At 31.7% G+C, this 27521-nt stretch overlaps 2 protein-coding genes across 4 annotated transcripts in view; one reads left to right on the top strand and one right to left on the bottom strand.

Annotated features, from left to right (window-relative positions):
• Positions 1 to 12065, top strand: part of LOC143255306 (putative adhesion G protein-coupled receptor E4P) — an 87646-nt gene extending 75581 nt beyond the window's left edge. The window contains exon 13 of one of the 2 annotated variants that reach the window (XM_076510763.1): positions 9622 to 12065. In XM_076510763.1, the coding sequence (XP_076366878.1) occupies positions 9622 to 9675 (54 nt within the window). In that variant the 3' untranslated portion in view covers positions 9676 to 12065. The remainder of the gene's footprint in view (positions 1 to 9621) is intronic. The other variant, XM_076510761.1, reaches the window with a different exon arrangement.
• Positions 12066 to 13233: 1168 nt separating this feature from the next.
• The window catches only part of LOC143255305 (sodium/potassium-transporting ATPase subunit alpha-like), a 53012-nt gene continuing 38724 nt past the window's right edge, over positions 13234 to 27521 (bottom strand). For both annotated transcript variants that reach the window (XM_076510758.1, XM_076510759.1), the window contains exons 12-21: positions 26963 to 27138; positions 25835 to 25971; positions 24959 to 25176; positions 22760 to 22861; positions 20914 to 21068; positions 19061 to 19155; positions 17599 to 17773; positions 16132 to 16262; positions 15923 to 16024; positions 13234 to 14799 (exon numbers count right to left, since the gene is read on the bottom strand). In XM_076510758.1, the coding sequence (XP_076366873.1) occupies positions 14679 to 14799; positions 15923 to 16024; positions 16132 to 16262; positions 17599 to 17773; positions 19061 to 19155; positions 20914 to 21068; positions 22760 to 22861; positions 24959 to 25176; positions 25835 to 25971; positions 26963 to 27138 (1412 nt within the window). In that variant the 3' untranslated portion in view covers positions 13234 to 14678. The remainder of the gene's footprint in view (positions 14800 to 15922; positions 16025 to 16131; positions 16263 to 17598; positions 17774 to 19060; positions 19156 to 20913; positions 21069 to 22759; positions 22862 to 24958; positions 25177 to 25834; positions 25972 to 26962; positions 27139 to 27521) is intronic.

The raw sequence follows: 27521 nt of genomic DNA, 5'->3' as shown, positions 1-27521 counted from the left end.
AATTGTATTATTTGTAGAATTATAATAAACACTCGATACTATGATTAAATTCGAGTAGCCTCTTTTTAATACTGTTAAACTTAAATTTGACAATTAACTCATTTTTGGACTATATTTATTGAACAAAACAATGTAATTAATTTGTCTTATAATATCACTTCAAGTAGAATTTTAACCCTAAGGAACCATTACACGCCTAATCCTCCGTTATAGCACACATTACATTATTAATATTAAAATTTTATATCTACTACTTCAGCTTCCAATCTTATTAAATCTAGTTGATTTTTTTTGTTATTCAACTCTAAATCTTAAGGATAAAAAATAATAAAACCAAATAACATTAAAAAATCCACAATATTATAAGAACTTAGCTTTATTCGGTGGACTCAGCAGATAGCCTGATGTGGCTTTGCTGCAAGAAAATACACACACACACACACCTTTATAACATAAAGTTACTTCAGTAAGGAAGCAAATGCTAAAATGCTAATACAATAATATTTAATTTTGTATTAATATATAATATTATTGAAAACCTGAAGACAAACCAATGTTCTGTAGAAACGTAGTATATTCCATCATCAATAAACTTAAAATTATGCTTATAAATTGTTGTTCACCTACTTAATTACAAATCTGCTTGTTACACTACATAACTCTACTTGTTTCATATACATAAAGCTATTTTTTACATTACATTAATGCTCCCGCTAGTACCGCGGTAAGTCTACGGATTTACAATGATAAAATAAACGGTTCCATTTTCCGCATGGACTCCGCAGATAGCCCGCTATCACGCGCGCTGTGGGTTTGCTATTTAAAACACACACATTACATGAATCTACTTGCTACATTACACAACTCCACTTGTTTCGAGTACATAAATCCGTAATTTATATTACATAAATCTATTTGTCACACTGTATAAGCTAATGTGTCACATTATATAAATCTAATTGTTATGTTGCACAACTCTATGTATCATATTACGTAAATTTACTGCATATCATTAGTAAAAAAATCTAGTTGTAATATTAAATAAATCTCTGCCCACCATATTAAAACTTTTTACATACCATATTGAAGAAGTTACATGTAATATTAATTAAACCAGTTTCTACATACTATATCAAAAAAATCTACATAGTATATTAAATCAGTCTCTGCTTACTACATTGAAAACTTTACTTGTGATGATAAATCACTCTGTGCTTACCACATTGACATTTTTACTTGTGATGTTAAATCAGTCTCTGCTCACTACATTGAAAACTTTACATGTGATGCTAAATCACTCTGTGCTTACCACATAGACAACTTTACTTGTCGTATTAAATAAGTCTCTGCTTACCACTTTTAAAACTTTACTTGTCATGTTAAATCAATTCAATTTATTGAAATTTTACTTCATATTTTTCTTATATATAGAAAAGATAACTGATGAAACTAACTTGAACATTCTTCTAACTTCTCCGTACATCATTTATCAGAAACTTTAAAACATAGAACACCATTCATAGAAACATCATTACTAAGTAAAATTCTTCTTAATCATATTCCTTCGATCAAGTCATAAGAGAACATCTGTCACTTAACACTAAGTTTGAAGGTTTGTAATACTAAAAACTAGGTTTTGATACACGTATGGAGCATAATACAAATAACCCATAATGTAGCTTTCTGCTTAACAGTAAATAAATAAACATTTTGCTATATTTCCTTTTGTTTAATTACTTCGTTTAACTGAAATTAGTGTACTTCATCACGTGTATAAATATATAGAGAACTTAGTGATGTCGAGAAAACCCACTTGTAGAGAAAAATATATATGTAAAAAATGGCTCGTTTGGGTTGAGAAAATATTTTACGTAGAGGAGCGAACAACGTTTCGACCTTCTTCGGTCATCCTCAGGTTTACAAAGAAAGAAAGAGGAAACTGACCACATGTTTGAAGGGGTTGAGTAACTGAGTGTCGGAATGTAGAGGGCGTACTTAGATGTTTGATTATATTTATTAATATAGGTATAAGATGTTCTTTTGTATTGGTTTATATTGGGCTTGAGTTGTTGTATAAGTAAGGCTTCCTTAATTTTGCGTTTGTTTTTTTATTTAGTATTTGGGTGTTTTCTATGGTTATGTTGTGTTTATTTGATTTGCAGTGTTCGAAAACGTGTAAAGGTGACTTTTTGTGTTATTTGAATCTGATTTCCATTTTTCTACTTGTTTCTCCAATATAGAAGTCGTGGCAGTTATCACATTGTATTTTATAAATAATGTTGGTGTGATGTTTGTCAGTGTAGTATAGACCCCAGTAATGATATTTGATTGCTTTCTTTTTGTTCACATGTGAAGTTAATGTTGGGATGTATAGAGTTAATTTGATTGAAAAAATTAAGTGTGTGTTTTGTAGATGTGAATCCCGCAATTGTGTCATCTACATATCTGTACCAGTATAGTGGTGGATGTAATGCTGTGTTAATTTCTTGTGTCATAAAAATATTGGCTAGAACTGGTGATACTGGGTTGCCCATGCTTAGGCCATTTGTTTGTATATAGTTGTGATTGTTGAACATGAAGTTTGTCTTCATCGTGGTGAATTCTATGAGGGTTGCTAATTGGTTGCTGGGAATGTCTATAGTTGGGTTAGGGTCTCGGATGTAGAGTTCTAAGGCTATCTTGCAGGCTTCAGTGGTTAGAACTTTTGTAAAGAGGGATATAACATCGAAAGTGGCCATTAAGGCTTTATGATTAAGTTGATTCAAATTACACTTGAAATTAAAAGTGATGTCGAGAAACCCACTTGTTGAGAAATTTATATGCAAAAACGGCTCGTTTGGGTTGAGAAAATATTTTACATAGAAGAGCGAACAACGTTTCGACCTTCTTCGGTCATCGTCAGGTTCACAAAGAAAGAGGTAACTGACCGGAAGCTGACCACATGTTTGAAAGGGGTTGTGTAACTGTGTGTCGAAATGTAGAGGGCGGTATTAGATGTTTGAATATATAATTTTATTTATTTTATTATATTCATATAGGTATAAAGGTGTTCCTTTATATTGGTTTATTTTGGGTTTAAGTTGCTGTATAAGTAAGGCTTCTTTGATTTTGCGTTTGTTTATGTTTGTTTCTTTATTTAGTATTTGAGTGTTTTCTATGGTTATGTTGTGTTTATTTGACTTGCAGTGTTCGAAAACGTGTGAAGGTGACTTTTATGTTCTTTGAATCTGGTTTCCATTTTCCTACTTGTTTCTCAATATAGAAGTCGTGGCAGTTATCACATTGTATTTTATAAATAATGTTGGTGTTGTGTTTGTCAGTGTAGTTTTTACATAGTATAGACCTCAGTTTTGTGCCTGGTTTTTGAATAAATTTGGTATTAACTGGAATGTCATATTTTGTTACTAATTTTTGCCAAATGTTGGTTATTTGTTTGCTGATGTCAGGAATATATGGTATACAGCAGTATATGGTTTCGTGGTTTTTTTGATTCGTGAGCTGTATTTACTTTAGTTGGTGGTTGATTTTGCTTTTTGTCAAGGTGTGTGCGTATAATGTTTTCTACGGTTTGTGGAGGAAACTTATTGATGTTGATGAAGTATTGTTTTATTTTGTCTAATTCATCGTTAATTTTATCTGGTGAGCATAGTTTTATGGCTGTGTTTATTTGGTTTCTTAGTATGTTGAGTTTTTGTTTTGTTTCATGTGCTGAGTCCCAAGGAATGTATAGTCCAGTATGGGTGATTTTTCGGTGGATTTCTGACTTGAATTGTGTGTCAGTTCTTGTAATTTTGAGGTTAAGAAATGATATTTGATTGCTTTCTTCCTGTTCACATGTGAATTTAATGTTTGGGATGTATAGAGTTAATGTGATTGAAAAAATTAAGTATGTGTTCTGTAGATTTGAATCCCGCAACCGTGTCATCTACATATCTGTACCAGTATAGTGGTGGATGTAATGCTGTGTTAATTGCTTGTGTTTCAACTTGTGTCATAAAAATATTGGCTAGAACTGGTGATACTGGGTTGCCCATGCTTAGGCCATTTGTTTGTATATAGTTTTGGTTGTTGAACATGAAGTTGGTCTTTATCGTGGTGAATTCTATGAGGGTTGCTAACTGGTTACTGGGAATTTCTATAGTTGGGTTGGGGTCTCGGATATAGAGTTCTAAGGCTATCTTGCAGGCTTCAGTGGTTGGAACTTCTGTAAAGAGGGATATAACATCGAAACTGGCCATTAAGGCTTTATGATTAAGTTGATTTAGATTAGACTTGAAATTAAAAGAGTCTTTGATGAATGAGCTGGCTGATGTTACATATTTAGAGAATGCCCATGCTATGTATTTACCAAGATTGTAATTAAACGATTCATATGTGGACATTATTGGTCGTAATGGGCAATCTGGTTTATGAGGTTTGGGGATGCCGTATATTTGCGGTGTGCGTGAGTCGGTTTTACGTAGGTAGGAATAAAGTGTTTGTGAAATTGTGTTGGCTTTTTTCATTTGTAGTAGTAATTTGTTCAGTTGCGTCTCGTGTGTCTTTGTTGGATTTGTGTGTATTGGTTTAAATTTGTTCGTGTCTGATAAGATGTTATTCAAACACAACACCAACATTATTTATAAAATACAATGTGATAACTGCCACGACTTCTATATTGGAGAAACAAGTAGGAAAATGGAAACCAGATTCAAAGAACATAAAAAGTCACCTTCACACGTTTTCGAACACTGCAAGTCAAATAAACACAACATAACCATAGAAAACACTCAAATACTAAATAAAGAAACAAACATAAACAAACGCAAAATCAAAGAAGCCTTACTTATACAGCAACTTAAACCCAAAATAAACCAATATAAAGGAACACCTTTATACCTATATTAATATAATAAAATAAATAAAATTATATATTCAAACATCTAATACCGCCCTCTACATTTCGACACACAGTTACACAACCCCTTTCAAACATGTGGTCAGCTTCCGGTCAGTTACCTCTTTCTTTGTGAACCTGACGATGACCGAAGAAGGTCGAAACGTTGTTCGCTCTTCTATGTAAAATATTTTCTCAACCCAAACGAGCCGTGTTTGCATATGAAATTAAAAGTGTTTGATGAATGAACTGGCTGATGTTACATATTTGGAGAATGCCCATGCTATGTATTTACCAAGATGGTAATTAAACGATTCATATGTTGACATTATTGGTCGTAATGGACAATCTGGTTTATGAGGTTTGGGGATGCCATATATTTGTGGTGTGCGTGAGTCTGTTTTACGTAGGTAGGAATAAAGTGTTTGTGAAATTGTGTTGGCTTTTTTCATTTGTAGTAGTAATTTGTTCAGTTGCGTCTCGTGTGTCTTTGTTATATTTGTGTGTTGGTTTAAATTTGTTAGTGTCTGACAGGATTCATTTTTTGGATGTATTCATTCGTGTTCATTATGACTGTAGCGTTACCTTTATCTGCTTTTAGAATGTTTATGGCAAAAACTAGTAACAAAATATGACATTCCAGTTAATACTAAATTTATTCAAAAACCAGGCACAAAACTGAGGTCTATACTATGTAAAACTACGACTTCATGGTCTGTAGTTTGGCGGTTTTTCGAAATCCGTTTTGAATTTCTGGTAATTTTGAATTTTCTTCTAAGTAAACTGACAGACGATTACTAATTATCCTCTCTAATACTTTGCCAATACAACTGGTTAAGCTAATCGGGCGGTAGTTGTTAGGTTTATTCGCTGACTTTCCTTCTTTCTGGAACATTAATACTATTGCTTCCTTCCAAGAAACGGGGATATATCCAGCTGATAGTGAGAGATTAAATAACGCTGTTAGGTGTTCATATAATCTCTGAGTGCCTTGTTTTAGGAGGATAGCTTGAATACCATCTTCTCCAGGAGCTTTGTTTTTTGTGTTTTTTAATAGCAGTTACTACTTCTGTAACAGTGATATGTTTTACCAGTTGATGAGTGCTCCAGTCTTTTGTTTTTTCTTGGTGTGTAATATTGTTGACTGGAAATTTAGGTGTAAAATGCTTCTGTTTTGGTCAATAAAGTTTGTGACTGTATTATAAAAGTATCTGTTCATGTCTGGTTCATGATGTGTTTTGAACGTGTTTTCTAGGTGTTTTTAAATATCTCGGCTTTTCTGTGTTAGTGTATGCTGTTTCTCCATCCAGTTCCAGTGGTGGATATACTGTGTTTGTTGTTCCTGTGTTTGTAAATCTTTTCAAATGTGTCCAGAATTGTTTAGGATCAGTTTTATGATTTAGATCGGAACAGAAGGTGTCCCAGTTTTCTTGTTTCTGTTGTCTGATTAAGTTTCGTATTTTATTTCTTATTGTGTTTATCTGAGTTTTAAGTGTGGGGTTTCGATTTTGAATGTACTGTCTGCGGAGTATACGTCTGTTTTAATTAAGTGTATTATATCTTTATGTGGTTGCCATGAATGAGTTGTTGTAAAGTGTTTTGTTTCGGTATCGAACTGTTGGCTGCATGTTTTAGACACTCAGAGATGATATGACAGTATGCATCTATATCTGATGCGTCCGCGGCAATATGTAGTACTTCTGGAGGTAAGGTTTCATTTAATATAGTTTGGAAAACTGGCCAATTAGCTTTTGTAGTTCAGTTGGTCTCTCACTATGATTTTATTTAAGTGGGGGTGAGATTGAAGATACACCAAACTGGAAGGTGGTCACTATCTATATCGTGACCAACATGAAAATTACGAATTTGCGACTCATATTTGACGAACACAGGCATAGGTCCAGTATTTCACTGGTGCCATGTGCGTACGAGATATGTGTCGGTGTTGCATCGTTTAATAAAGTCATGTTTGATTCGTCCAGAAATTGATAAAGTAATTTGCCATTTGCGTTTGAGCAACGACAGTTGAATGCTATATGTTTACTGTTTAGGTCGCCGATAATAATAAGATTACAGTTGCTATTATACAATATATTCAATAGATTTACATCTAACACGGTACTAGGCGAGCAGTAGATGCCCGCCACAGTAACGTCTGTCTGATTTTGCGTTTTTACATTAATAACTATAGATTCATTACTGGAAGGGATAGTAAGTTCCTGAACTATAAGTTCAGTCTTATACAATAATAAAAGACCTCTGTTTGGATCTCTATTATCCTTCCTGTCATGTCTAATAGTAGAGTAGCCGTTTAATTTAAATCTATGGTAGTTATATAGAAGAGTTTCACTAATTATGATTACATCAGGTTTTATGGAGCTTGTTGTATCTTCAATCTCATGTTTCTTGGAAGCAAGAGCACCCTGGATATTGATGTGTAGAACTGTGAAGTTATCCATGTCTAGTACAGTTTATGATGGAGGTTAAAATTTGCGGCAAGAACTTGTGTATGTTTTTCAATATGATTTTAACAATTATGTCTGTGAGACTGTTGGTGTTTGTGGGATTTGTATATTCTGCCATTATTTCCGAGAAGGTGGAAGTTATGGCAGTTGTCAATGTTGTTTCAATTGTTGTTGGTTGTGTATTTTGAGGTGGTTTTGGTATTTCCTCTTCACTTGGTAATGGTTTTCATGTCGGGATGATGAATTTTAACCACTGCAGCGTATGTGTTTGTCTGTGTAGTTGTACTTTGTGGTGCTGGAGTGGTAGGTGTGGGTTCCTTAATTGTTCGTGGTGGTGGCGGCTTGTTCATGTTGGGATTTTAATTTCGTATAAGTGTGTCTTTATGGATTTATATTTCTGGCAACCTTTATAATTTGCCGTGTGTTCTTCCCCACAATTGCAGCATTTGGGTTTGGGGTTCTGTTTTGTACACTGTGTAATGTGGTGATTCTCCCACAGCCCACACAACGCGCATTTGCTTGGCATGCTGCTGCTACATGTCCAAACCTTTGGCATTGGTAGCACTGTGTGACAACCACTGCTGGTGTTTTTGTTTGTTCTACTGTGTACTTATGATACCACATAGTGATACCATTATTAATGAATTGTGTAATATCCTGGCTGTTGTCTGTGACTACTTTGATTAGGTTTGTGGGTCTTTTAGTAATATTTGAAATTATACGCTCAACTGAAATGTGTTTTATGTTTTGTGTACTTAACTCTTCCTTAACGTCTTCTATGTCTATTGAATTATGTACACCTCGTATCACAAAAGATTTCGGTGTTGGTTTAGTTCCTGGTAGGTGTATTGTAATACTTCCTGTTTTGAATGCGTCTGCAGGCCAAGCTTTTAGTAGACTGTTTAAGTCAGCGGGTTCCTGTCCTTGAACCAAAACACCGCCTCTGGGCAGACGCTTAATATTAGTAATCTTTGTATTAGGTTTGCACCTGTATATTTCTTTGGCCAATTGTGGTTGGTTGTAACTACCAGGAACTCCTTGGATTATAACTGCGTGCTTAGGTGATTTTGGTGCGATTTGTGTATGTGTGTCTGTGGTGGTTGTTCTTTGTTTAATTTGTTTTTCTGACTTCGAGTCTGCACAAGCGTGAAGCCTTCGTCGTCAGAAAGTACTTCGTCTTTGTCTGAACATGTTTGTTTTGAATATCCAGGGTGGGGTTTGGGTTGCTAGTACTGCTAGTTTTGGCAACATTAAAGATTTTAATTTTAAATTATCATTATCTGTTTGGCCACAGTCACTAGACTTACATTTTGTCCCTGAAACAGACGGGCTTGCTCCCTCAGTCTCAGACGCTACATCGCTTTCCCTGGTCTCCGACTCCCCGACCGGCATGTCGCCTCGTTGTTTAGCGAAGGGGTATTTCCTGTCTTGGGCCAATTCAAATAAGGTCTTCTGTCTACTGGCGTAAAACTAAAATTCGACAAAAGTAAAAACACTAACAAAATATGAAGCAAAATATAACACGTAGAAATCTAGAGCCTTTCAGAGGTATGTCCTTCCTTTACCCTGTCCAAGCGCCTGGAGAAACAAGTAGAAAAATGGAAATCAGATTCAAATGACACAAAAAGTCACCTTTACACGTTTTCGAACACTGCAAATCAAATAAACACAACATAACCACAGAAAACACCCAAATACTAAATAAAAAAACAAACGCAAAATTAAGGAAGCCTTACTTATACAACAACTCAAGCCCAATATAAACCAATACAAAGAACATCTTATACCTATATTAATTAATATAATCAAACATCTAATACCGCCCTCTACATTCCGACACTCAGTTACATAACCCCTTTCGAACATGTGGCCAGCTTCCGGTTAGTTACCTCTTTCTTTCTTTGTGAACCTGGCGTAAAATATTTTATCAACCCAAACGAGCCGTTTTATATATATATATACAGAGAACATTGTTTCCAACGTCTAACACATGTGTAGTTTTATCTTAGTGTTAAGAATGAACTATTCTGTGATGTGTCAAAGTATAATAATGACTGAGAAAGTTAGTTATTGCACATTGATTTTATTCTTATTTTGTTTTAAAGTTAGTTATGAGTAATCTTAGTTTGAAAGTGTCAGTAAAAATGATTTTCAATGTTACAATAGTCCTAACATTATTATTAGTAGATGGGAAGCGCTTCTTTTCTCCACTTTGAAAATAATGTTTATGTATTTTGATTTTTTTAATAGATCATAAAATTTCTTCCCATTTCTTTGCAGGTTAGGGAAAAGGTGAAGCAGTTATTTCATTGTTGCTTTTCTAAAGTCAAGTAACCTTAACCTTCGAGACTTTCCCTGTGAATGATATTCTCAAATACAGCTTGTTTCTTTGTGGCAACATCTTATAACTCAACCCATTCCTGTATGGCGATATTATATTTCTGTTTGTTTCGGTGATTAACTTGGAACTACAAACATTATCAGACACTTTATTTAATGTTTTATTACGAATAATTACGATAGCTACGAACAAAACAAATGAAAGTTCTGACAACTCAGGTGAAAAGTACAAGAACACCTTAATATAGTTGTTGTAAATTACTAACACACCTATAAAAGTCAAACAAACAATACATCATTTTCAGTTAAAGAACAAGTTTCTCCAGTTTCGGCTGCAAACAAATTATTTATCTGTAAGGACAGCTTGGCGATTTTATGTCAGTTTTATTTGTTTTAAAGTAAAATATTAGAAATACATATATGTACGCGTGTATTCGAAACTAATGACTTAAAACATTTTGTGTGTACATGATTTCACAGTTTTGTGTTGCACTATATGCACGTGGTCAGGAAAGTGCCTTACAGGGAGTACATTCTTACATCCTCATAGTTTTCTGATTCTGAAATAAATGTTATTTTGAAGACATACAGATGGTAAACTTTAAGAGATAAAAGACAAACGTGATCTCAACATAACTGTTATAAAATCCAGCTTAAAATTTGGCTTAACGCCCTGTAAGTTAACAATACTTAAAAACGACTCTGCTCCATAAAGTATCGTAAGATGTGCTGTGCGTAATGTAGAGTATATTCTATGCTTGATCCTAGTTAAAGCACTTCTAACATTTTGAGTCAAAATTGCTACAATTATTTCATGCTAGAAAGGAAATAACTAGAAAAACCTGGACCGAGTTTACTTTTATATTAGTCTCTAAAAATGGCTGCATGTGGAATCATTCAAACTTACCTTACTCATAGTCCACAAATGGCAATTTTAATTTTGTTTTATCTACAATAACTGCACTTCTAAATTAGGTCACAAGCCACGAGGTAAACGATACTTTCGAACGTTTTCTTGAAATCAAACTGACATTGTTTACTTTCTTTGTCTTCTGCACACATCACTTTTCTTGCATTTCGATCTATGTAGATACGTCACGCACACCGTTTGACACAACTAATTACTCCTGTCTACTGAAAAAGAAATGTTTGTGAACATGGTTAGCTACTTTTTGCCACAAGAGGAAGTGGAGGAAGCCTGCTTGTTAACACCTGACTAACCGTGAACATAACCACGACTTTCTTTCACGCGTTGCTCTTGTTTTTCTTTTGTAAATGGATTGCCCTCTCAGCGGCTCATCGGTATCTGTGAATGTACGTGGCTATAAATCAGATATCGATACCCGTGCTAAGAAAAGCACAGTTAGCCCATTTTATAGATTAAAGCTTGACTAAAAATGAACAAATTAGATTAAAAGGAGCAAATAGTGATGTATATAAATTCACTTTGCGATTAAACGTGAAATAAATATAATACACATTTCAACAAAATTATTGAATTAGTCTAGAGTGAAAGAATAAATCAGAGGACAAGGGTTAAGTTTTTTTCTGTAAGGCTGAAAACAAACAGATCACTAACTCTGCTGCTACTTAGCAATTAATCTATCTTATATTATTATGACACAGGTTAACTTCTTTACTGATGTTACATTTCACTGCTGTTTTCTTAGTCTTCACACTTCTCGACCAGAGTTTCTATCAGACTTATTAGTTGTGACTGATGTTTATTTGTTAAAAGTGCTCATTTTTAATACAATTAGTTCTGTATTACATTCAATATATTTGTAGACGTTATCGAATGTTTCAGAAAATATCACCTAGGTTCTTGTATAAAGTATGCTATAAAGATATTTCTACTTAAGTTATAGTATTGGTTACACAGTGGAGAGCTTGTGATGGCTTGGACTGAAAACAACAAATAAATTCTTCGTCCTTACTGCTCGTTCCAGGACATCACAAGACAAAATATTAATCTGGCAAGTTGACCCCTTACCAGATAACTATCATAACATGGCCTTACTATAGAGCTAACACTGACATGGTAACTTAAAAATTTGCGGAACAAAAGTTCTCTTCCCTTCATGTCAGAACGGACTTTACACGTTTAGCTATGGAAAGTTTAACAACTAGAATGTTTCTCTGCAACATTATATATTTTATTTGCAAAAGTTTTAAACCAATCTATAATTGCAGTATATAACTCACAATAACCGAAGAGTTAGGATTTTCACCATGATACCATGGTTATTTTTGTGAGCAACTTTTCTTTGCGTGAACGAATTGCTGTAGACCACGAGTGTCCATGTTGTGTTATAAATAAAGTAACTTCAAATCAAAATCAGTTTTGTAATTTTTATGCATTTTACTTTTCCCTGTCTTTAATATTGCACAGTTATTTATAATTGTTCACCCATTTAGCAAAACAAAACTAAATACAAGACCAGTCATGCTGGCTACTAAAAGGACGTCCTTTTAGTGAAAACAGTCACAAAAAACCTGTCCTGTACTTATGATGAATATTGTTTTTTGTAGGTAAGCTGTGCAAGAACACTAACCACGTAAAAGTTAAGTTACAAAAGTTTACTTTATCTGCTCCTGAAGACTGAACATTAATCTGATGGATTATCTGCTTTCTCAAAATAGATGAAAGATTATCATTAACTAAATGTATAAGCTAGTTTTAAAAATGTCATGCCAAAGAAAGAGAGTATGATAGATTATGTTGAAAATTATTATACAACACTCATTATCCTTAGTACTACATACTTATCAGTAGATAAAGATGTTTGTTGGATGAAAATTTCACTCTTTGTCCATCTGAGGCACAGCGAGTTAATCATTGTTTGAGATGCAATGACTTAGTTGATTGTTCAGCTTAGGTTATATGTTACAAATTAGAAGTGCTTCTTTTTTAGTTAACATCCACTGCTGAGTATTATTTTGAAGTGTTCACTGCTTTGTTTTCACTAGTCTGTGCTTGGATGATTGTAAATTACAGAGTTATTGAAAGAGTTATTAAGTGCATGCTCCTCGACTCGGGTAGCTAAGATTCGAGTCTTTGACTCAATATATACTTACCTGTATCAATGACAAATATTCCAGCGATTTTGTGCAGGAGATATTTTGTACTTAACCTAAAAGTAATCTTCAAATTGAACAAGCAAATAGTCTTTTCCTGCTTGACTTGGGGGATGAGCCAATTGTTTATTTTAATATTTAGTTCAATGCCGTGGGAACCAATGAAAGTTAACTGCAAGGTGATAAAACATTTATACACATTGAGGTCAGCAAAAAGTAAAACTTTCATCTAACAAACAAATGGCAGTGTTTATTGAAATGGAGAAAAACTCTTGTGATTTACAAAATGCTTACATCAGTTACTGCCCATAATACGTTTTAATTATTTTTTTTTCTCGTGATTATTTGCAAGTTATTTTACGAGTTTCAATATGTGAACACTGATAAACATTGTTAATGTTCTTATTTAGAAATTAACATAGTATTAAAATATTTTTATGACCTTTGTATAGTTATAATAAACAACAAACAATACTGGTTTCAAAGAGATTTACTAGCTTTTAAAAAATACAAGCATTTTCTCAAACATATCAATGATTTCTGAGACAAACTTTAATGTCTAAAACTATCATTATTACTCTGATGCTGGATCACAATGTGTTGTGACAATAAACTCAGATATTTCAAAATAATTTTAAATAGGACAACTTGGCATAAGCTCAGTTGATTACTAAAAAGACAGTTTGAGAGATGAGCCTGACCAATGCATTAACTATCTACAGTCTACTTCATAACAGCTGTAATACCCTTTAAATTTGCTACTTAGTGAGAACAAAAAATAAAAGGACTAGGGATGATATAGAAACCATTAATCATGGTATTACCATGACAATTAAAGAGACATTCACTTATTTTTTAAGATTCAAAATTTTCTTCAACACTAAGAAATGTAGCACAAAGTATATTGAGTTCTAATAAGTGTTAGACAATTAAGTGTTTATTTACTTTAAATTTTAATGTATAGTGTTACAAAATCTTCCAATTATGAGAAACTAAAATCCAGGGATAAGTAATTCCATAGTTTTCAGAAAGTAGCTCTTTGTATAATAATCCTAATATGAGCATCAACATAATTATAGTATAGGAACAAGTCACCTTGTTCCTTTTTCCTGACTGACTTCATACTAACATTAATAGAGTGTGTCCATAAATAATTGTTTCCTTTGTTAAGCCAGTATACATTAACATTATTACAGCATGCCCAAAAATAACTTTGTTCTAATTTACGAAGTAAATATTTGTAAACTGTATATGCACTACTAAGTTTCATGGAGATTCATGCCATAGTATTGGCCTTCAACTACTTACTACTTTATTACATAGTTATACTTGCCACATTACAAGTAACTAAGTGTTAAAAAGATAATACTTCTCGATAGAATGTAAAAAAGGCTGCCTACCTTGAACTAAAAGACTGTTGAAACTGACCCTGACGTACAACAATGAAACAAATAATTTTGTTAACAAAGAAACTACTGGATCTAGAAATGGTTAACAATGAAAGAGGATGTACATAAATCTTGGTTTGATAATTTAGTACCTCTACAATACAAAGGTTACAAATCCTGCTCCTATTATGACAATATATACTTTAAAACACAAAGTACTATCTACAAGGAAATACACTACCAAAAATCCTTTATGCAAGTGTGTGTGTGTGTGTGTGTGTGTGGGGGTATTTCTCAGAATTATTGGGAGAGAATGGTTGCAGATAAGCAATTTTATAAATGGCATGTAAAAGAACAAAGGATTAAAACAAAAACAGAACTGAATATTAAAGACAAAATAGGAAAATGGATCCATATCAGAATTACAATTATAATACAGAAACTCTGCACAACAAACAGGTAAACTGGAACATGCTTTTAAAATGTCATAATACATTCAAAGTGATAATCACAAATATGAAAGGTAAAATTTCAATAATAAGTCTCTTTTTCTATCCACCCTCCTGGATTTCGACGCAGTATATATCGCCTGACTTCATCATAAACAAAAATAAGAAGTGAGAAAGGTAGAGCTGGAAGCCACCAGTTGAATCTTCAAAAAAAAACAATAAAAATATTAAAGTTTGAAGTTTAAAATAAATTCTAACATGAGAAGTGGCTTAGTGAAAACACTTCACTACTATTGTACTCAAGTTACAATTCAACAGTACTATACCAATCGACTAGCAAATATACAGCACCATATTGAATTTTCTTCTGGTATAATTTTCATAAAAATCAAACATTTTTTATAACAAAACTAAAATATAAAAAAGTTATGATGTCCTTCATTGTTTTCCAGAAAACAAAATTTATGTGACAAGAGAAGCTGTCAGTAGTGTATTCTACAAAGATATATTAACTCTAAACTCGCACTAAAATTTAAATAAAGTGATATTTAAAATTAAGATACCAACTACTAAAAGGAAACAGAGCAAGCACGGAAACCTTCAACCTAATCACAATCATATAATTCAGAAAAGACAAAAAACTGACTAGAACAAAGAGCAATAAGTCATTGGCACAGATTAAACATATTGCATTATTAGTATTAATCTTTATTATAAGGTTGAAATACACGTGTAAAAACTTATAACATCATTTATTTAAATATAAAGTGGAATTAAGTATCAATCATGAAGAGTATAGTCCACGTCTTACAATATTTTAAACAATAACAGCCCTTTTTGTTTGTACTTGGGGTAAATAAAAGAAGCATACTATATAAGAGGTTTCACAGTAAATGTACTGTATAATTTTTAGAATATGGGTAGTTGTAATTCTTGATATAGCTACTTCACTACTATCAAAAGTTTTAAGTTTCTGAGGAAAAAAGCAATACTTTTGGGTTAACCCTAGGAAAACTAAGACATTGGAGAAAAAACATTTTTAATGGTCACTTCCATGTAAAATTCAAAATACTAAAAAAATAATTTAAATGTATAAAATTTCTACAACTGAATTTTCTCATAGCCACAATGTGTATGATATAAAGTGTTCACGTGGTAACACAAAATGTGGACCATTGACAAATAAAATTTAACCTAGTACTGGACTTCAAGTTACTGCTTAAATAACTTAATATCTTAGAGGTTTCTTTTTAAAAAAGGATATAACAAATTCAATGATTTTACTACTTGAACAAAGAAAAAAGTAATAGTAATTACTACACTCACTTTAATGGATACATACGAAGACCTTTGTCCATTCCTGGACAGTACGAAAGAAAAGCAGCCAAGGCAGTCTCAAAGAATAGGCCAAAGTTTAATATATGGTTACTGAAATACAAGAATACAAGAAACAGTATGATTAAAATAACATTACTTATAATAAGCCAGCTAAATACTTCACAAGTCTGTATAAGTAATTCTTATATCATACTCACGTCATTCCTTGACGAATAACAGAATTACGACGAGTTTTGCAGATAATCAAATCAGCCCACTGCACAATTACAATTGACACAAAAAAGGATGTATGGCAGGTGTATTCCAAAACTTTACGATCAAAATAGGTCTATTAAAAAACAAACGAAAAAAATCCTGTTTAAATCAAATTGTACAATAATAAGAAAAATCAAAATGCCTGTGGCTTTTATAATTTGCTGTGTTTAATGAACAGTAAACTTGCTTTGGTATACTTACAATGTTTATAGTGTTATACAACATTTAACTCTCTACTTTGAAGTTTTTAAGTCGGACTTAGAAAATCCACACAAACAATTTAAATATTTCATATTCTTGTACCTAAGATTTCTCTGTTAAATAAACATTTACCTTTGCTCACTGTTCCTTTCTGCTTTTACTAAACTAAATTTATATGATAAATAGCAACTAGTAATAATATGTTTAATATATCATTCTCAAGAACAAACAAAATATACAATGGTTCAAATAACAAGTAGCAGAGAAAAAATAAATTATCTGCTACAATCACATGACACTGCTTTGCAACCACACACACAATAAGCAGTTACATCATGTAGTGCTTGTGACAATACATATGTAATGAGCAGTCACATTAAATCATTTTGTAATCTGCAAATAAACATGAAACAAACCATCACATCACATACTGCCATGCCAAGTAACAGTCATATTATACACTGCTTCACAATCATACAAAAGAAAATAAATCATCTACTTGATATGAATTAAACATTTTATTTATGCAAAACATTGCACAAAATAAGAAGTATCAGTGTTTTGACATTTTAAAGTAATAATGCACGTGATTTGTCAATGCAGACAATTTGCATTGGTTCCCACCTTCAAGATACATTTCAAAAGTTGCTTCTACAAGTTTATAATCCTCCCTTACTTTCTTAAATCCAAGTTAGTTCAAACAGCTTTCACAACTTTTCAGCTAGATACATCCTGATCATATATAAATATGTAGCTAACAAGCTTGAGTCTTTGCCAAGGTTTAACAAATTTCACTACAAAACCATGAGAAAACTGACAGAAATAAGATCTAGAAATGACTATATAACAAACTTGTTTATAATTCTGAATGTAATGGTTGGTACTTCAGAATTGTTATTTTTTAATTAAAATTTGCACTGACCAAGTTATTTAAATCTTTACAATTTGATACATAAACATCACTATAATCAAATTACTGAAAAAAATTACATTTATAGAAGTGAAGATAATTTTAATACACGTTCATTTTAAGCATAAACTTAACAGTACATTGTGATAAGATAAACAATTTAGGTGGACTGGTTACAGTGGTTAGTACATAAAACAGCATCACCTTACAACTGAAGGTGAAAGTGTTTGTAACATACTAGATTTATCACACACAAGAATTAATATGGTTCCTGCAAAAAATTTACTATTGCTAGTACCCATTCCTGATTATAAGAGTCTTTGAGATCATTGACAGCCTTTGAATCCCATTCTTCACGAATGCCAAGCAGCCTGTTTGGCCAGAATCCATTTTCTGTCATAATGATGATGTAGACAAAAAATCCTGCTGCAGCCTGAATCATTCCAATTTGTCCATATGCCATGGAAATTAACCTATGAAATATGCATGAATTAACCCTTCTTGCTTAAAAATAATACATTTTATTCATCACTTAGCAATAAATATTACAGCATCAAATAACTATTCTGGTTTACAATGAGTAACTGTTTTGAACATGTACTAGCAAACCAAACTAATCAAATGAGATTTCTATGATACCATCAACAAATCATGCACAGATTTTGAAATGCAAAGCACTGCAATCAAGAAAATATTTCTGAGCAACTAAAGCCATGGAATTCATATACCATACAAGGTATGAAATTGTTACTTACTTGTAGCTTAATAAAACCAATCAATGTGACCTCCACTTTTCACTTAAACAATGGTTATTATGATAAACAGCTATATAACAAAAACTTCTTGGGGAAAAAACAGTTACCATTTTGAAATTTCAATTAGTACATGGCTAACAAGTTCTTACCTTAATTATCTTTCTTTCTCTTAACATCAAAAGACCTATGAGGCTCCTTACTTGTACAACTTAATAAAAATCATTCTGTACTTAGACTAGTTCACAGACAATTTCATAAAAATTGTTAAAGAAATTTGTTCCATGTATTAATTTAGCAGTTCCAGAATGTTTCAATATGTAATATTATATAAACACACAAAAAGATAATTTATAAACCTAACAAAGAATTTTATCAGTGGTAAAACATATTTTGAAAGAACATTGATCTGTTTTGTTTTTTTCCCTGGAAAAGACAGACCAATAGTTATAATTGAAAATGGCACTTGTGCAACATATATAGTTAAAAAGTAGTACAGTTATAAAACAAGTACTCAATAATTTATGAAAACATGAATTAGCCCTAACAGGACATTATCCCACCATCTTCAGAAGTAAGAGTTGAAGCCTGATCAAAACTTGTATACTATATAATCATTTGCATTATTTTAGTGCCATCTAGGCTTAAAACACCCAGAGTTTACAGACATTTACAGTACTTCAATTCTTTTAAATGTAAACCAACTTTTTTGTTCAACAGAATATATCTGTTTTTTCTCAATTTCTATTGTTTCTCTAATACACAATTCAAATTAAGTATATTTATCAATTTAATGTTACTCCAGTTTATAACATGTGATGTACATTTCCTTTTAATTCTATACACAACGACATCTTTTATTGTTGTTTTTTTGCAAAGATAGAATGGAAATCTTGTTACAAGATATCCATTTATAGAGTAGTTATTCTATTCATAATTATATTCCTTAAGATACTAATTGTTTTACAACACAGAGCACAAAGTCTTAAGAAAATATAAATTCCTCACCTTTCGTTAACTAATTTGTCATGAAATGGATCACGTGGCTGTCGTTTCATAATGTCACTTTCAGCTTTCTCATAAGCAAGTGAGATAGCAGGGACCTGTGAAAGAAACGTTCAAGCAATAACAGTATAAAATGAAACAGTCAAACTAAATACAAGCAGCAGTAACTAAGGTGCCTTTTACTGAAAATAATTCTAGAATGTATTTTGATCTAAACAGATGACTGAAGAACTTGTGCTGAGTAGAGGTACCAGACAAATGTGGTTATATTCATCCAACACTATAGAAATGGAGAGGGTATTGGCTACACCCATCAACTTTAAATATTGAATGTTAATATAATAAAATGTGTTTACATATTCAAACTACAATAGAATGGAAAGAAAAGAAATCTAACTCAAAGTGTACATGGCAGTCTTCCATAGTTAACTATGAAAAGAGGCAAAAGGAAAAAGGGGTTAGTCACCTCTCATTTACAAGTTAATGTAGCAGAGATTCATGAGGTCTTTTTATTATATCTGAATCAGGGTATTCATAAGCCAGTGATATAGCAGAACCTGTACCAGAGAAGCCAAGAAAGACAGCACATATGAAGAAGCATACAGCTAGTAATGATATAATGTTTATTATTGCAATAAAAAACAAGCAATTTTCAACAATGATCAGCATGAAAGCATTTACAAAATCCTTGAAACTGGGACGTACTTAAAGGATGAGTAATGAAGTTAAATAAAGAATAACAAAATAAAGTTTAAGCACACAAATGTTTAATAAAGAAGGATATTCCTAATGAGTAGATCCATGGCAGTACAGCCTGAAGTCAGAGAAATATCTTCCATGATTGAAGGTTTGATTGTGTAATTAGACAGGAGATGGAGATAATGTCTTTCCTATTTTGTGAGAATTTTACATAAGGTCATGGATGACCATAAAAAAAAAAACTGTCTAGTTTCACCTATATATGTAACCACACATTATAATGTATGACTTTTACAAGTGTACAATGCATGATTGAAGTCGGTTCCAATACAATTTTTATGTTGAAAGAAATGTTGTATTTGAAAGGATTTAGGAAGAAAACTGTTTTACAATTTAGTGTAATACTTCTCTATTAATTTCTCAAGTTGATTTGTGAAAGGTAACAGCACTTTGGGACTACCAGCAATTTCTTTATTTTTGGCATTTTTAATGAAACTGATTAAATAATTTACTCACACCCATTCAAGTAACTTTCATGCTTACTAATGAATGTGAAGTGTGGAATACAGCACTCTTGCACAAGTCATACATGCACCACACTAGTGTCATTGTTTTCATTCAATAAAGTGTTGTATTAAAAGAAATCGCTGATCACAGAATATTAAATTTTACAATCATTCTCAAAGTATGATTTACTATCCATATTTAACTAATGCAATACATATTATATTGATATGACAGATAAGTTAAACAAACTTTAAAAGTACTAACTAAACTGTTAAATAATGTCAACTGAATGTTACTTTCCTACAAGTCTACTTGCAAAACACATAATTAGACGTGTTGGTTAACTAGATACCTGTTGTTATTCTTGTAATTATTTCAAAACTATTTGTATTTGCTTTCTTTTCATTCTGTCATTTTTATCAACTGATTAATACATAAAATGTAGCCTCAAGCACTTCACCCGAACTACATATGCTGATAATTTCTTTTTATGAAACAGCTCTAAAACAGACTGGAAAAAGGTGGTACTGTGAAAAGGTTACTCACCATTAAATATGGTGTTTAAAGACTTTAAGCTCTTGAAAATACTTATATTATTGGATAACAATGTTTTGGAAGTTTCAATTTTCTTTTTTAAATATGAAGCTTACCAAATCAGTTCCCAAATCAATACACAGAATAGTTACTGTTCCTAGTGGAAGGGGTACATCAGCAATAATGAAGAGTAGAAAAGGACTGATCTCTGGAATATTACTGGTCAGAGTGTATGCAATTGATTTTTTCAGGTTGTCAAAAATCAAACGACCTAAGAAAAAGCAAATATTTCATTTGTAAACCACTTAATCTAAATTTGAGGATACATTATGCATAACATTTCCAGAAAACAGTAATATTAAAATGCATCAAATTTTGTAAATAAATGACTCATCAATAACAGAATCTTTAGATTTTTTATTTCCAGATTATAATGGATTATACAATACAGAAATATGGACAATTTACATTATTTATTTCAAAACAAAAACAATTTGTTCTGAATACAAAGGATTTCCAGATATTTTGGGCTATAGGTGCATTCCAGCTAATTTTATGATATTGAACAAAAACTGATTTGTGGTTGATGACCAATACATTTGAAATTATATTTTTTATTAATTTACCTCTCATTAAAAAACTTTGAAGGATTAAAGAATGCAAGAAAAGCAGTTGACCTTGATATCAAATGCGCTTGTTATATATCTGCAATCAAAAACTTGACATTGCTTAACTCATTACTAAAAATCTGATGACTATTTGATTACAATTTTTATGTTATATGTCTATAAGATTCCCATTTGATAAGTCAAATAATGGTGATAGGACTTTGATTAATCAGCTCAAAAATTTGATTGGTGAAATGAAATTTGAAAATTGTCTGTTTCCAGCAAATCAGCAAGCAAAAAAGTTACTATCCAGAAATGTAATTTTTGCTTTGTATGCACTTAGTTTTCACTATTGTATTGACTTGAGATGAAAAAAGGGAAACAATTATGAATATAAATATAAAATTGTAAAAACTATGAATTAAACAAAATTCCATCAACAGGTTTTGGGCTATCCATCTTTAATTTTATGAACTTGTGTACTCTCCAAATACTCTGAATGTATGTTGTGTATTAAGGTAAACTTCAGTGACACAAAATCTTACTGTAAACATTATCCTATTTGTTTGTATGCAAGTGTATATTAGCATCCATCACCCTGGATCAACTATCAATTTTTTGCATGCCAACTGGAAAATGTCCGATGTAACATAATGGGATACTTTATTATTTTTTTACCCAAGGGAATAAAATAAAAAACTTTGAAAAAGGAAATATTTCCAGTACTTATTGTAGACTTTTCACTTCAAAATTAAAGGTAGAAGTACTGATCAGTTAAATGAGTCAGTTAGTTATCTTCCATAAAGTAAAGTACACAATTAGTTTCTAATTTGTCATTTGGGATTTAATAACAAAGGAAATAAAGAATATTACTTAACACTGTCCTTTACACAATTTTTGCTTCATTAACTCTTTAAACCCATAATGTTTTGCAATTATATCAAAACTAGTTTAATTATTTTCAACTAATTATCACTATACCTTATAAAATGTCTAGTCTATTTATGAAAGGTGGATAACATGGTATGGATTGATTTTCAGCCACCAGAACATGTTATCAGACACTGTCACCTGAGGGGTAAACAGATTTTTAGCCAGACACTAGCAACATCTAGTTGAATACAAGGAGTTAACAAGTATCCTCAGCCAGTTTCAGACTAAAAACAAAACTTTTTTGGAAGAAGTAAAGACTTTTCTTATGAGGAAATGCATCCCTTCTACCAAATTTTCATAAGTTGTTCATGCATTTTCTAAAACATTTTGATCCAAAAGTTACTTTAATTTAGGACTTTGGTGTCAAAATTGATCATAAGTGTTAGTAGTCATTATTTCCATACCTCAAATATTTCCTTACCTTCTTCCACACCTGTGACAATAGATGCAAAGTTGTCATCAAGGAGTATCATATCAGCAGCCTGTTTGCTTACATCACTTCCAGCAATACCCATAGCAACACCTGAAAAACAAGTTTTTCTTATAGAAAGAGGATTAACTGCTAAAATATTATATTATATTTTAATTGCATATATGGAACACAAATGCACACAAATACATTTTATTTAAAGAGCTTGCATGCTATAAGCTAGGCCAACGGGAAGTCAAATGTTACTTGCTGCAAATCTACACATTTAATGAAAAGAAGTCCATTGCAAAAACTGTCTAGTCAGGAGATAGATATAGAGATACTTACCATGAAATGCTAAACTTCTTGTGTTTTACTAAATGACTAATATTTACAAACAATAATATATCAATAAATTTCCAAAATTACAACATTCAGTCCTATTATAATTCATTTAAATTAATTTACTATAAATATAGCTTAAGTATTAACACTCCAGCAAATGGACAAGTCAAATTAAAAGCAAAGTCTTTGAAAAACTTATATTTACATCAAATGCAAACAGATATCCTCAAGATCTTCATATATTTAATTTTAATAATAACTAACATGCAAAGATAAGACAGACTGATAACTTGAATACATATATATACATGTTATACTTGAAATTAAAAACTAATAAAAACATTCTTAAAAAGTTCATAAGAATTTTACATTTATCCAGCCAAGTTTTACACTCTACCTAATAAGAATAGAGGTTAATCATATAAACTGTCCAATTTTCTAATTTTTAAAGCTCAAAACACACTTTGATATAACACACTTAAAATTTCTTTCCCAATATGGAGCATACTGCTAATCATCCAGGAATCAAAATGATGCCATTATGTTTGTTGTTAAGCTCAATTACATAATGAATGCTCTGTACTTTTCTCATTAAAAGTATCAAAATATGATTTTAGCATTAGAAGTTTCCATGTCTCTCATAATAACAGACTAAACTTGATGATTAATCTATTACTGAATTCCACTGATTACTCAGCTGTAGAATAAAAAACATTATTTTTTTTTGTTTTCAGTACAACACTTTTAAAGAGAATGAAGGCTGGGCATGGCCAGGTCGTTATAGCACTTGACTTGTAATCTGAGGGTCACTGGTTTGAATCCATCACACCAAATGCTTGCCCATTCAGCCATGGAGGCATAATGGCTGTTTGGAATTAAGCACAAAAGAACACAATTGTCTTTCTGTGCTCTGCCCACCATGGCCATTGAAACTTGGTTTCTTGCAGTGCGAGTCCACAGCCATACTGCTGTGCCACTGGGGGTGGGCATTATATGATAGTCAATCCCACTACTGATTAGTAAGATTAATCTGAAGCCCAAACGTTGACAGTGGATGGTAGTGACTAGCTACCTTCCTTCTAGTCATACAGTGCTAAATTAGGGATAACTAATACAGCACACCCCTCATATAGCTTTGCATGAAATTCAAAACAAACAAAAATTTTAGAAAAGTATTGAATACTTGAATTTTTTTTCTTACTTTTGATGAACCAGGCATGTTAAACATTACTTCACATTTAAGTAAACATGAAAATTATACTAAAAATTTAAAATGTTAAATACAAGAATCTAAATAATATTACTTAAATGATATTTTGATTTTAATGTGCTATTTTTCCATAAATCTGAAGAATCATTTAATAAATGTTTTAGCAATATTCAATAAAACTTTGCACCCAAGAAAAAGAAAAAAATATTAATACCACAGACTTAAAAAACTATCAATCTCTTTTATATATATATATATATGTGTGTGTGTGTGTGTGTGTGTGTGTGTGTGTGTGTGTGTGTGTGTGTGTGTGTGTGTGTGTGTGTGTGTTTATATATATAGTGAAAAAGAGGATTTCATTTGTAAATATTAATTTTAATTTGTTTTATTTTGCTGCAATACCACTCTTAAAGAATATTCTCTTCTAAAAGACACTTTTGCCAATGCTCAATATCAGCATGACTGGTACTTCAATTTTTTTGTAACTACCAAGTTAGATGTGCAAAAATGAAAAGAGGTGTTGTAAAGTTGTTCAAATTTCATATCGTACTAAATTATTAGAATACAAATTTTTTGGATAGTACTATATAAAACTTTTAAATGTTGTAAAACCTTTATTTTTGATTAAATCTTCTATCAAAAGTAACAAGTTTTACCAATATCAGCTTTCTTCAAAGCAGGTGAATCATTAACACCATCTCCTGTCACAGCTACAATTGCACCCAAACGCTGACAACCTTCCACAATGATAAGCTTCTGTTGTGGTGAAGTCCTAGCAAATACAATCTCAGTATGATATTTCAAGATGTCATCCAAGCAGTCCAAAGACATTTCTCGCAAATCAAATCCATGGACAACAGCTGCTTTTGCATCCCTGTTAATATACAAGGCAGATTTGTTTATAAATCAGTAACTTACAGGTTTGTTTTCTTCAAAGAAAAGTGATAGAAATAAAAGTATTTGAGGAATGGTATTTTATTTAATTTTGTTATCTTTCTTTAGAGAAGTAAAGTGTTCATAAATTGAAAAATAAACACTAAACAAAATAAATGATCCTTTACTGTCTGGTAGTGAGTAGTATATTGTGGCTTAAATTTGATCTTCCAATTACTCTTAGTAACTCAAAATTCCTAAAATGAATTTCTTTTTAATATAATATAAAAATACTTTGCAACTTAAACTTACAAAATATCAAGTTAAACTCAAAATAAGATAAAAAGAAATCAGATATATTGATCATTGTAAACAAGACAGGTTAAATTATTCTTGTTTCTCCACATAAAACTATTTGCCAGTAATACACACAATTTCCAGTTATTTTTAGGTGAAATCACAAATCAATGCTACAATTATCTATTTCATTAGGCACAATTTAAATTTTAAGTGACAAATTTATGCATGTGATTTTAAGAAAGAAGTGGCTTAATGTTCATTTCTATTAATGAACGTGAAACAAACACTATCACATTTAATAATGCTTAATTAGCATCTGTAGGTAAAAATGGCTTCAATAACTATTAGTTGTTCTTTACCTGGGGTTCACTTCTTTAACTGCAATGTTCAGTCTTTGGGCTATGTCCTCAACTGTCTCATTGCCTTCTGATATTATTCCAACAGCCTTTGCAATTGCTTTTGCTGTGATTGGATGGTCACCTGTCACCATAATTACCTATTATATAAAACACTATGATTATCTATTATATAAAAATTAAGGGTTCATACCAAATCAGAAAATTAAGCATCACAAAAAATACACACAGTGTATTTAAGACTAATTTTATTTGTAATAACACATAAAGCAACTACTTTTATATCTAAGAGTAATACACTTTTCATATGCATTTTAATTTTATTTACATTATATTGCTTTTTACTTCATCTCCATGCTAAAATACAAGCTTTACACAAGATACATTTTATTTTAAATAAAAAATAAAAGTCCATCAATAAATTCAAATTTTTCACATCTTTCATTTAGACTTGTGATTGAAAAAAAACAAGTCTTTAGTTATACAGTGGTTTAGCAAACAATTTAATTTGCTATCAAAACTTATGTTTACATTTTTAAGTATAATTCATTTTTAATATTTAAATTAAATTTAGCTATGTTCAAGAATAATTTTAAAACTCAACAGAAACTCATTTCATGATCACTATTGGATTCCTCAGAATTACACTGATTTACTTTTCTCAGTGCTTTAACTCATTCAAGAATATATATAATTTATACTGGTGCCAATGACTTGAATTAAAATTCAGTCATCCCAGAGAAGAGAATCATGTTATCTTACCTTCCCCCTCATGGTTAGCATCTTAAGGTCTACAGACTGTCACATTTCATCAAGAAAAATAATGAAGAAATGAAATTATGTATGTGCTACATTGAAAACAGTTACAACAGATGAATACAATTTTTTCTTGCAAAATGCTGTGAAAAACAGCACATCTGTATTGTAATTCAATGTCTTTCTTTGTATAGAACATTTTTGTTTCATTACTGCAGCATTTTTAATTCATAACCTTACTCAAATCTAAATCAATGCTAAATGATAAAGTTCAAAGTACTTTCGTATAATAGCTTTATTGCCCTAAGATATGATAAGATTAGCAGTTTAACTGTCTTAGCTTAAGAGTCATTTAAAATAGTTGAACAAACATACTTTAATACCAGCACTTCGACACTTAGCAACAGCATCAGGAACAGCAGCACGTGGAGGATCAATCATAGAAATAAGTCCTACAAATCGCATGCCTGTCATAGGAAAATTTTGCTCGTCAGCATCAAATGGATATCCTGGTGGAAATTTGTCTGCTGGAAGTTGAAGGTCACAAAATCCTGGAAGAAGTATTTTTTTTAATGAAAGAAATATACTCTTCAAAAAAAGAAATGCAAAAGGCAAATTTTGAGACATTGTTAACAAGTTTATTCCGGGTAGTTCTGTATGACATGTGTGAAACTTTGCACATTCACTGCTGAACATCCAAAGTCTGCAAAGGCGAAGTCCACGCTCACTAGTTGAAGTTTAACATCACTCAACGTCAATAATGAGTATGCTCCCCTGTGAGCATCAATAACTGCTTGGCATCCCCTGCCCATGGAAGCAATGAGATGACGAATCACATCCTGTGGAATGGCTGTCCACTCAGCCTGCAAAGCTGCTGCAAGCTGAGGTAGAGTCTGCGGTTGAGGTTGTTGCTGTCACAGACGTCGGTTCAACT

This window comes from Tachypleus tridentatus, chromosome 7 (assembly GCF_004210375.1).
Source record: "Tachypleus tridentatus isolate NWPU-2018 chromosome 7, ASM421037v1, whole genome shotgun sequence".
NCBI classification, from domain to species: Eukaryota; Metazoa; Arthropoda; class Merostomata; order Xiphosura; family Limulidae; genus Tachypleus; species Tachypleus tridentatus.
The sequence above is the reverse complement of the archived record's forward strand: the minus strand, read 5'-3'. Positions and strand labels throughout refer to the sequence as shown.